Source organism: Tupaia chinensis, unplaced genomic scaffold, assembly GCF_000334495.1.
Source record: "Tupaia chinensis unplaced genomic scaffold, TupChi_1.0 Scaffold000059_1, whole genome shotgun sequence".
Classification (NCBI taxonomy): domain Eukaryota; kingdom Metazoa; phylum Chordata; class Mammalia; order Scandentia; family Tupaiidae; genus Tupaia; species Tupaia belangeri.
The window spans coordinates 503,189-514,821 of record NW_006159517.1 but is presented as its reverse complement, the minus strand read 5'-3'; the positions used below and the strand labels follow the sequence as shown (position 1 = coordinate 514,821).

General features: G+C 47.6%; 1 protein-coding gene across 2 annotated transcripts in view; it reads right to left on the bottom strand.

The window, feature by feature from the left end:
* Positions 1-4,904: 4,904 nt before the first annotated feature.
* The window catches only part of LOC102470063 (keratin, type II cytoskeletal 2 epidermal), a 7,200-nt gene continuing 471 nt past the window's right edge, over positions 4,905-11,633 (bottom strand). The window contains exons 2-10 of one of the 2 annotated variants that reach the window (XM_027776681.1): positions 11,281-11,633; positions 10,112-10,326; positions 9,694-9,754; positions 8,779-8,874; positions 7,975-8,139; positions 7,561-7,686; positions 6,568-6,788; positions 5,422-5,456; positions 4,905-5,332 (exon numbers count right to left, since the gene is read on the bottom strand). In XM_027776681.1, the coding sequence (XP_027632482.1) occupies positions 4,905-5,332; positions 5,422-5,456; positions 6,568-6,788; positions 7,561-7,686; positions 7,975-8,139; positions 8,779-8,874; positions 9,694-9,754; positions 10,112-10,326; positions 11,281-11,633 (1,700 nt within the window). The remainder of the gene's footprint in view (positions 5,333-5,421; positions 5,457-6,567; positions 6,789-7,560; positions 7,687-7,974; positions 8,140-8,778; positions 8,875-9,693; positions 9,755-10,111; positions 10,327-11,280) is intronic. The other variant, XM_006141598.1, reaches the window with a different exon arrangement.

The following is an 11,633-nucleotide window of genomic DNA, read 5'->3' as shown; positions in this document are numbered from 1 at the left end:
CTGTCTGTGGTTTTGGCCAATCTGGCTTTGATGTGCCTTGAAGAAGATCTTGGTTTGATTCTCTGTGGGGTCCTTTGTATTTCTTGGATCTGGATCTTTGCATGCATCTCTAGGTTTGGAAAGTTTTTTCCAGGAATTCATGGAATAGATTATCAATGCCCTGACTAGGTTTTTTTTTTTCCCACCTTCTGGGATACCAATTATTTGGATGTTTGGGAACTTAATGGTTGCCAGTATTTCTTGTATATTATTTTCCATTTTGAGGGGTTATTTTCTCATTCTTTTTGGTGAAATTTTCTAGGTCAGCAGTTCTGACTTCTGCATCTGAGATTCTATTTTCTGCATGATCCAATCTGCTTTTAATACTTTCAAGGGAGATTTTGATTTTCTATTTTACAGCCTTCATCTCTAACTATTTCATTTTATACTTTTTTATAGTGTGCATTTCCTCTTTCAGGCTGTGCAAGAACTTCCTCATCTCCTGGAACTTGTCGTCTTTTTTCTCCTGCATCTTCTGGAGTTCATTATCTCTCTTCTCTTGCATCTCTGTTAGCATTGTCACTATGAATATTCTAAATTCTTTATCTGAACTTTCCATGAGTTCTATTGTATTGTCTGTGGAGGATGAGGAGTTGTTCTTTTCTCTTGTGGGAGAGATATTTTCTTGGCTTCTCCTTCTTATGCCTCTGGGTGTTTTCTGGTCACCTGTTGGATTATAGGGGTTTTTTTTCCTACTTTTTGGAGTTAAATCTGAGAGTTCAGATGTGCAAGAGGTGTTCTGCAATCTCTCTGAAGTTCCATTTTTATTCCTTTGGGCAGTAGATTCCAAGGGAATTGCGGATTACTCTGATCCTGCTAGATCTTAGAGTCAGAACAGTAAAGTCTGGGCAGAAAATCTTCAGTGTCCTAGTCCCTGAAAGGGGCCACTCAGAGCTCAAATGCAGATGGTTTATGATTGGCCTTTCTAGATCTTGGGATCAGGATGGTAAAGTCTGGGCAGAAAATCTCATGAATGTGCATTTTTACTAAGCACCCGAATTGATTTTAACGCAAGAGGAGCTCTTAATTACATTATACCTATAGAAGCAAATGTTTGTAAATTTCTCACACATTTCCTAACTGGGCTGTAAATTCCCTGCAGGATATGCTGTTTTCTAGGCCTTGGTATCTCTTGCATAGCTAAGAGCAGGACCTTGCCCATAGTCATTGTCCAACAATGACTAAACCTTAACGAAACAATTTAGAGCTCCAAATACTCAAACCTGTTCACACACGGGGTCTCTGCACCTCTTTCCTGACTGTATCTTACATCCTGCATTAGACTGGGAGGCCTTAAGAATAAGCACTGGCTGCCCCAGTAGCACAAACAGGTTCTTTTTATCAGAGCTACAAGAATATGTAGAGACAACCTCATTCTACTTCTTTGTAGAATGCAAGCTGAATGTAAGGAGGAAAAATGACTTTCCTAGCGTTACATGCAATTCCCTTAAAGAGGATCAGCAGTGGCGTCTCCTCATTGCCAGGACAACAAATTCCCCACCTCACAGTGCCTAAAGGAAGCAGGAGTGTTCCATTTAGGTGGGCTTCCTGGAGGAGGTGAGCAGTCCAACAACCTCTCATTTCCATTGACAGAAAAAAGAGTTTTGGTGAAGAAGAGAAAACACTAGAGTTTATTCTGGAACTCACAGACAGAGAAGGGAAGGGCACTGTGAGAAGCAGGGTGTCCCAGGTAGGCCGTAACATCATCAGACTGTAAATATTTGACCCTGTTCCCCATGGATATAGAGCTTCTAAGACCCTTCTGCCTGTGCCTATCTCGTTTTTGGTTTTTTTTTTTTTTGGAGAGGTTTTGTTTTGTTCTGTTTTGTTTTGTTTTTAGCTACAGGGAGCATGCGCTCACCAGAGACAGAAAGTGAGAAATCACCCCCCGGGGGGATGGTCATGCCACAATCCCTTCTCCTCCTCCATTCTCCTCTCGGGATCTTAGGCACACACGCACATGCGCCTGGCGTGAGTTTAAGCCACTAGGCCCAGAACTCGAACCGCGATTGACTGACTACATGGGAGTCCAGCGATACAGCCATTATGCTAACTGCTGGTCCCCCTATCTCATTTTTGAAGCCCAAAAGTTTATTAACAGATTTGGTGGGAGGGGTGTGACTCAGATTCTGGACTAGTCCATGACACCTTGGAGCAAGGGAAAGCCTGCTCTGGAGTCAGCCCCTCACTCCATTAGCAGACATTATTCATGCCTCAGGCCTGTGTCCCCTGTCAGGCACAAGGCTGGTTTCACTGTTGGCGTCCTACATTCCTGGGTGGTGCGTACCATCTCACGTGGGGCAGAAGGAGGAGTTGGGAACCACAGAAGGGGTTAGAGGCTCAGACACTGGCAGTCTCAGGAACTAAGGTGGCTGGGAAGAAAAGTTGCCACCCTATCTGCTGCACTGCTTTTCTCACAGTTCACCATTACTGAAACCTTTGAACAGTGCATGGACTGGAAGGTGAAGGCCTGGTTTCTTTCTTTTTCTCTTTTCATTATTATAGGGCACATGTGCTCACCAGAGAGACAGAGAGAGAGAGAGAGAGAGAGGGAAAGTGAGAAATAACCCCCCACCCCAGAGGGTATGGCCACATCACAATCCCTTCTCCCCACTCTCCTCTCAGGATTTTGAGAATGCACACATGCCTGATGAGTTTCCCAAGCCATTGGGTCTGGGACTTGAACCGCACAGTTGAGATCCAGCACTTTAACCACTATGCCACCAAGTGGCTCGGCCTGGTTTCTATGTCCACCTGGGCTATACCTGTTCTCTTACTTAAATGGAAAGTTCAGAGTCACTGACTTCAAAAGCTCTCTTCCAGCCCTAGATGTCTGGGACACTAGTCTCTGTTTAAGGCTGTATTCTGTTCATGTGATGTGTACACCCTAAAACAGCTGGGCCTTCATAGTTCCTCCCCTGGCCCGCACCTCACCTCCACAGATCTCTGCCAGAGCTATCTCCCAGCACCTCTCAGAGATATCTCTGCCAGCTCTGGGGACAGAAAGAGGGTCAGAGACTCAATCAAGACCTCACCAAGGTTTTCAAGCTAGAATGGAGAGAGAAAATAATCCTCTGGAATTTTCTCCCCCCTCAGTTTTAGGCCATTTGAAGCTTACCCTGGCCCACCCCAAGCTACCAACTCCCATGTGGACAACTCTGGCCAGTCGAACACCAGCCTCAAGGGCCAGTCCCACCTGGCCTGCCTGCCCCGCCAGTAGTGAACTCCCAAGAAGCACCAGTCAGGTGACAAAACCTTTCACACGAACAGGCTGAAATAGTCCTCCACTAACAGGAAAAGGCTACTTGGTTGGACACCTATGGATAGAGGCTCTAGGGGGCCACTAACTGGGAGAAAGGAAGGGTCCATTATTTGCAGAGTGTGATGGGACTGTCTGGGGGTGGGGGGGTTCTGTGAAATAGAAATTGGTTATTTTGGAGGCTGCTTTAGTCCTCTAGAAACATCCCCAGATGTTTTCCTCCAGCCTTGCTCAGTGCCCCATGGGGAGATGTCCACAGGGACATAGGGGGGCCTTGACCTATGCCAGTCTGAGAGACTGCTGCTTGAAAACCCTGAGCAACAGACAACTCATGTAGGTACTCGGAAGCTGAGCTAGTTTCCCTCAAGGAGAAGGGACTTCAGCCTTTCAGAAAAGGGAAAGGGCAGGGGCCAGCTCTGTGGTCTGGTGGTTAAGGGAGCCAGATCCCACATGGCCAACTGTGCAATTCAAATCCTGGCCTTGGTGACTTGAAAAATATACCAGGCACATGTGCATGCATGCCCCAAATCCCAACAGGATGGGCAGATGGAGGAGAAGAGATTGTAGTATGACCATGCCCCACTAAGGGGTCTCTCTCTCTCTCTCTCTCTCTCTCCCTCTCTCCCTCTCTCCTTCTCTTTCTATCTCTCTGGAGAGTGCATAGGCCTTCTAGCAAATAAAAAGGAAAGGAGAAGGACAGTGTTGGGAAAGTCCTTCTCAAGAGGAGTGTTTTTTTCTAGGAAAGAGAATTTTCCACAAATCCTCTACCTACCACATCTACCCCCTGGCAATACCACAGCCTGAAGTCAAGCGAATACTCTCTGAGAACATTACACCAGTCCCCTGCCTCTGGGGCTAGCCCTAGCCCATCTTTCCAGAGAAATCATCTGGGATTCACTCAGCGACACTTTCCTCATGGCAATGTGCTCCTGGTCAGGAACCCCTCTTTAACATGTCCCCATCTTATTTTTCTTTTTTAAAAATTATTGTATTTATTCACTCATTTATTTTAATTTGACCAGAGAGGGACAGAGAGAGAGAGGGAAAGTGAGAAAGCAAACCACCAGGTCCAGGACTCAAACCATGGTCAGCCATGGAGTGTCCAGCACCCTAACCACCACACCACCTGCTGGTCCCCTCCCCATCTTCTTTTTCTAAAGCTACCCACTTTTGCCAGAGCTCGAAATTAAACAGACATCCCATGGTATGAATTGCAAACAAAGTTTATTGTGCAGACACCCAGACACAGCACTTCAGAAAGCAGACTTGACAAGATGAGCTATGTACACGGAAACACACTTCCCCGGGGCGCTACCAGGGGATCCCCGTCGGGAAAAGGATCATCGAACAGGTAGTGCAAGAAGACATGGGGTCCAGGAATGGGGCACGGTCGGAAGCAAAATCTAGACAATGCAGCTCCCTCCCTAGAACAAGTGGGGTTCTAACTAATTGGATTGGAGTGAAGATCTTTCAAAAACTGTACGCAGGCATCCTTTCCCCCCAAAATGACATCAGAGTTGGATGAGAGAATTTGACCTGCCATCAGTTAGAGGTACAGAGACAGGCTTCTAAATTTTGGAGTGGGAGAGTTAGTGATAACCCATTCTTATCTAAAAGAGAAGGTCACACTGGAACCATAGCCTTCACCTGAACCAGAACCTCCTCCTCCAGAGCTAGAGCCTCCTTTAGAGCCACCTCCAGAACTGTATCCTCCTCCAGTGCTGGAACCCCCTCTGGAGCCACCACCAGAGCCATATCCTACTCCAGAACCAGAGCCTCCTCTAGAACCACTTCCAGAGCCATGTTTTCCTCCAGAACCACCGCCAGAGCCATAGCCTCCGGAGCCAGAGCCTCCTCTGGAACCACCACCAGTGCTGTAGCCTCCGCCGCCGCCACCTCTGGAACCGGACCCTCTGCCGCTCCCAGAGCTGTATCCTCCTCCTCCTCCAGAACCAGATCCTCTACCTCCAGAGCCATAGCCCCCAAAGCCAGACTTGGATGTTGCATTTGAAGAAATGGTGCTGCTTGTCACAGCTGCAGAGAAACACAGTGTTACCACAAAAGTTCTGGCTGCCCCTGACCACACACCGCCCCATGGAACAGGACCACAGCCCACCACTTACACACAGTCACGCTGCTGCTGAGGTCTCCGGACATCCTGTCAGGGAGAGGGCGAAAATGTCTGTGTCAGAGCTCTTGGGGTCGGGATGAGTGCCATTTTAAAGCTTCCATCAGCAGAGGTGCAGCTGAGCCTCCCACATCAGCCACTAGGGCTTACAGGTCCCACTTTCGTCTACACCGCCAGCCAGATCACTGCTATGGTGACGTGCATGGCCTCGCATCTCAATCTATCTCAGTTTTTCGCTCTGATAAAAATAAGCTGCTGCATGATTGATCTACAGTGACTAAAAACCAAACTCACTTCTGACTTTGCAGCCTCCTTTTGCATTTAAATCCGTCTCAGGGAGTCTGATATTCAGAATCTATGCCATGCCAGAAATTTGAAAGAGGGTGCCCTGTGAACATTCATCTCAGAAAGCGCTGCCATTCTGTACAGCCTCCTTATTCCACCCTTTCCTGCCCTCTTCAGCTTCAAATGAAATCTTTCCCACTTCTTCTCATAGTCTGGGGAGGGAGGCAACACCTTCCAGACAAGTGCAGAGCTACAGCCGGAGGAAAGCTGGTCCCTCTGTCATACGGGGTTGCTGGTGGCCTGGGGTAGCTTTCCCCTTCCAGTTGCTTCAGTCATATTGTCACCAAAGATGCCAATAACACAAAGTTCTCAGACTACAGAGAAAGCAAAAGGGCCCCCTTTGAAGGGTAGCAGATGTTCTATTTGTCACTCCAGAATCCTGTAGAGAACTGGCTCTGGCACCTGCTCAGGTAAGCATGCCTCAGCCAGTCAGCACATTCTGACACACAATCACCCTGTTCTAGGTCACCTAGTGTGAGTAAAAGAGACCACTCACCCTGGGGACCAGACAATGTTTCACACTATCTAGGACCAACCTTCTTCATATCGTTTTGTTTTTTCTTTCAGAGATTTTAACTTATTGCCAAATTCAATTTAATTTTATATGCCTTATTAGTCATTGCATCTTGATAAATGTGCTCTATAGAAATGCCTCATGCCCTGAATTTCTGTTTGAGAACATAGTGACTGTCAGCTCTCAGCCCCACCTTCTGCTTTCCTCACCTTTGCCTCCAGCCCTGCATCTAGGAGAAAAGAGAGGGTAAACCAGGCTACTCTTCCTCCCAGCGCCACCCACCTGCATTCCTCGCCCTCCAGCAGCGTGCGGTAGGTGGCGATCTCCACGTCCAGGGCCAGCTTGGTGTTCATCAGCTCCTGGTAGTCCCGCAGCAGCCGGGCCAGGTTCTCCTTGGCCTGCTGCAGGGCCTCCTCCAGGTCTTCAAGCTTGTGCTTGGCATCTTTCAGGGCATTCTCTCCCTTCTGTTCAGCATCTGCAATGGCTTCTTGTACACTCTTACACTGTGAGAGAAGCAGGAAAGGTTTCTGTTTGCACAGAGTGGAGCAGAGGTGTTCCAGGTACGGGTAACTAGAACCACTGGTGCTGGAAGTGGTGGATTCCCTCTAGAGTTAATGCAAGTTGCAAACAATATGCTAAGATTTACTGCTATCTCTGGGGCTTCTTCTTCCCAGGTCATTTTTGGACCCAAAGGCTTTTCCCATAAGCCACTTTGATCCTTCTAACACAGAGCCAGAATCATTATCCCATTTTATAGATGCAAATGAAAACATTCAATGCAGATTGCTTGCAAAATTTCTGCTGTTTGTGGAATCAACTCTCTGTTCCCACATTATCTGTTCTAAAGCTAATGTCCAAACCCAGGTCAACTCCTGCCAACTCTCACTGCCTCTCCATTAACCCACTCAGCTGGTGCTTGGCACCTATGTCAAGCTCAAACGGAAAGCTCTGACTGCAACCCATAGTGAGTCAAACTAACTGCTGCTTTATCTGTTGTTGCCCCCTTTCCCATATAAATAATCAAAATGTGAATACAATTCCTTCCCTTCACTAGTCCTCAATCCTTGGAATGTTTCTTAGGCTACTCTATAGTTGTTACCAGGTTTAAACTATGCTGAGTTGATGTAGCTTAGGGTCATTATATGCCAAATGAGAACTTCTTGGCTCCTCCTGTCTGTGTCACACACACTCACACATACCCAGATACAACCTTCATCCCACCTGGAGCTTCACTCAACCAGTTGCACTGGACCCATCATGAGAGCCAGACCTCACCTGCTTCTTCACATGGGCGATCTCCCCCTGTAGCCTCTGGATCATGCGGTTTAGTTCACTGATCTCCATCTTGGTCTCTCTCAGGCTATCTCCATGTTTTCCAGCAGTGGCCTGGAGCTCCTCATACTGGCAAGGGGAGAGGAAGACAGGTCACAGGAGGGTTCTAACCTGCAGGAAGCTTTACTTGATCCAAAGGAGGGCTGATCACTGGTCCAGACTCAGCCCAGCTGAATGTAGTAGCTGCATGCATAGAAGGTGAGAGACCGGTTCCCATCCCCAAATGACTTGTTGCCTATCTTGACACTCTTTCTTGGGAATAATGCCTTACTTCCAGTAGGCAAAACCACCAATGAACTCACTGCATATTTCCAGCTAGTCATAGGCACTGGATCTCCCTGCCTGTCCCACACTTGCCTTGGTCTGGTACAGCGCCTCGGCCTCGTCCTTGCTCTTCTTGGCAATCTCCTCATATTGGGCCTGAACCTCGGAGATGATGCTGTCCAGGTCCAGGTGCCGGTTGTTGTCCATGGACAGGATGACGTTGGTGTCAGTGATGCTTTGGTGCACCTGGGACAGCTCCTATAACACACAAGGAGATCTGGCCATGATCTGCCTGTCCACAACCACAGGCAGCAAAGGCTTCCCTCCCTGATGTTGGGGAAATCACAGACTCTCAGACTAGGCCTACCCTGAGCAGGACTTAAAATGAGAGAACCCTATTCCTAGGCCTCTCCCAAGATTGTCCTGAGAATTGCGGGCCGGAGAGTCTGTATTTCTGAGCCTCCTAGCTAACAGTTTTCATCACTTATGCCAGTTTTGACACACACCCGCAGGAAGAAGCTGACTATGCAAATATCTTAGTTTTAGAAACTATGCATGTGCCCTTGGACAGAGAACAGGGGTCAGTAGACCTATTGCACTTTGGCCCCTGAAATATATTGGGCATAGGAGAAGGCTTTCCCGAAGGAGAACTGGACATCTGATAGATGGAAACAGGGCATGTTGTCTTTGTGTTTCCTGGACTTTACATCCCATGACATGGGAGGAGAAAATTCAGCTCCCCCAGGCACTAAATTAGAAGGCCCCTAGTGGAATAATGACAAGTCAAAGTCAGCCAGTCCACTACCCCAGTTCCCGCCACCTTCTCACCAACTGGGAAAGACTTTATTTTCTGTAGTGGGAGAGGGAAGCAAGTGTGTCCAGGAGCAATCTCCTTACCGCATTGTAGAGGGTCTTCAGGAAGTCGACTTCCGAGTTCAATATGCCCACCCTGCTCTGCAGATCGGCCTTGGTCAAGTAGGCACCATCCACATCCTGCAAGAGAGGTCAGAAAAAACTCATGCCCTGCCCCCAGCCTTGCATGATTTCCTGTATGTTCCCACCCCCTCTGCCATTCTCCTCCACTCAGTCGGTCCTTATTAGCTGCTCTTTCACATCCCTGGCACCTTATGGTAAGCCATGTCCCCAGTGAACTTCATTTGGCATGTTACCAACCATGCACTTCTGTAGGGGCTCCAGCTCATACACCCACCCCCTGCCCAGGATCTTTCAGAGGGTGGGACCAAGCTTTACCATCCAGTTTCTCCCTCCTGCTTAAGACACGGTATATTCCCACAGAGGGATACAAGGGCCTCCATGAGTTTTCACATTCCTTCCATCCTCTCAGCTTTCATGTTCATCTCAACCTTCCTGAATCTCTCTGGATTAAAAACCAAAGTCCCTGCTGACGTCAGGCTAAGAATTTACAGTTCATCCTCCCAGCTCAAAACATTGTCAGCACAAATGACAGCAACCTTAAGCAGGCGTTCTAAGGGACAGTTTCATTCCTTTTGCAGCTCTTGAGAAGAATAAAGTGCTTTCTGTGTTTGCATTTTTCATGACCCAATATAAGCTTTAATGAGCTAATTGATGGGAAATGCTCTACTAAATATACAGAACATCTCTGAAAATTATCTTCAGAAGCTTGAACTACAGAGATGCTTTTTTTTTTCCCTTTTTCCAAGAGAATCAGCCGCAGACACACTTCACCCTTTTCTCCAGCTACGGCTATGTGCTCTCATAGCTGCTTTTGAGCCTGTCTGTTTGGGGTTGTGAGTGCCCCCCTTCCCACCTCCAACCATAACACGCTCTTACCTTTTTAAGTGTCACGAAATCATTCTCAGCAGCTGTGCGCTTGTTGATTTCATCCTCATACCTGTGGGGGCCCAGGTAAAATAGCAGTTAAATTAGTTCTTTTTTAACATTTTATTTGCCCTTTTCTACAGGATCCACACAAAATAGCCCATTCTCTGGGATTACTAAACACTCTTTAAATGTCTAAGTTGAAACTGTGACATCCCAAATGAGGATGGGTCTCTATAAATTAACTCTCCAATATGTACCCCCAAAATGATCTCTAAATCTCTAATGTCTGCCTCACAAATACTTGACAAATGTACAGACACCTCTTTCCTTTGTTACCATAAATGCAACTGGGACATGAATGGTTTTCAAGGGGATGGATAGCTCAGATCAGCCTGTATCTCCACTCCAAGTTCACTTGGACACCTACTTCTTCTTATAATCTTCAACTAGATCCTGCATGTTGTCCAGCTCTGAGTCCTGTGACATCCTTTCCGAAGAGAGCTTATCCACATATCTCTGGAGGTTGGCAATGTACTCCTGGAAGAGGGGCTCCAGGTTGATGGAACGGGTGCCCACATTCATTTGTTGCAGCAGCTCCCATTTGGTCTGCAGCACCTGGTTCTGCTGTTCCAGAAATCGCACCTGCCGCGACCAGAAGGATAGCAGGTAAGCTCAGGATCACCCATCACACGAGAAAGCCACACTTACCAGAAGCAGTTCTTGTCTACTTTGGAACCTAGAAAAGTCTACAAGACTTCACCCTCACCAGCTAGGTGCTGGCCCATGCCAGGCAGAGCTTCTGAGCTCCCTGCCTTCACACTCAGAAAGTTCCTCAGTCTCCTAATGCTCCTTCCAGCCTTCTCCATGCAGAAAATTCTCTTTCCTTCTTCACTATCCACTGTTTCATTTGCAGCTGCTCCCAAGACTCCAGGCCATTCCTCTCCCATCCTAATTGAATCCCTGCCAAATGTCCCATAAATTCTGGGCAAAACCAAAAGCAGGCATCTGCTGGCATCGTTCCTAAGGGTGCTGAGTATGAGAGTAAAAGAGGGCAGGGTTCCCTGACCTGGTTTTTAAGAACCCTGTAAATTCCTGCCTATTTCAAGGCAGATGAACTAAGACAGATTCATCTGCCTTGAAATAGGAGAAAACCCAATAAAACTCCAAAGTGACGATAGTAAAGACTTTATGGGTCACAAAACTACAGATGCTTCTCTTGAAGGCAGGAATTTCATTTATCCCCAAGCAGATAGAAGGAGTTGTCTTGCTAATCCTTCTGAATCCTGCTGTCACACAACTTGAACGAACCAGCCCATGACTCACTGATACCCTTTTTCCCTTGATTTTATTTCAGTTTTCCATAAATATATTGAACTAAAACAAAGCCAAAGAGACAAATAATTCCTAACTGCAGTGTTTTGAAAAATGTAGCCCACAAAGCTGGCATCTTTCCTATCTGGAAATTGCAAATAACCCAGATTACTCTGGCTACACCATCAGTTCCTAAAAGCAATGTGTCTGTGTTGCTTCCTTTGCAGTGAGCCCTGGAAGGGGGCCCTCCTGAGCATCAATAGGAGCCAGCTCCTCCCGATTCACCTTGTCGATGAAGGAAGCAAACTTGTTGTTGAGAGTTTTGATCTGCTCTCGCTCCTGAGACTTCACATTCTGGATCTCTGGGTCAACTTTCACATCGAGAGGTTGTAGGAGGCTCTGGTTGATGGAGACTTCGTGGATACCTCCACCAGGAAATCCTCCAGGCCCAAAGCCGCCAGGCCCACCAAAACCTCCAGGCCCACCAAAACCTCCAAAACCACCGCCACCTCCAAAGCGGCCTCCGCCAAAACCACCGCCTCCGAAGCCGCCGCCTCCGTAGCCGCTGCCTCCTCCGAAGCCGCTGCCACCTCCAAAACCACCGCCACCTCCGAAGACACTGCCACCTCCGAAGCCAC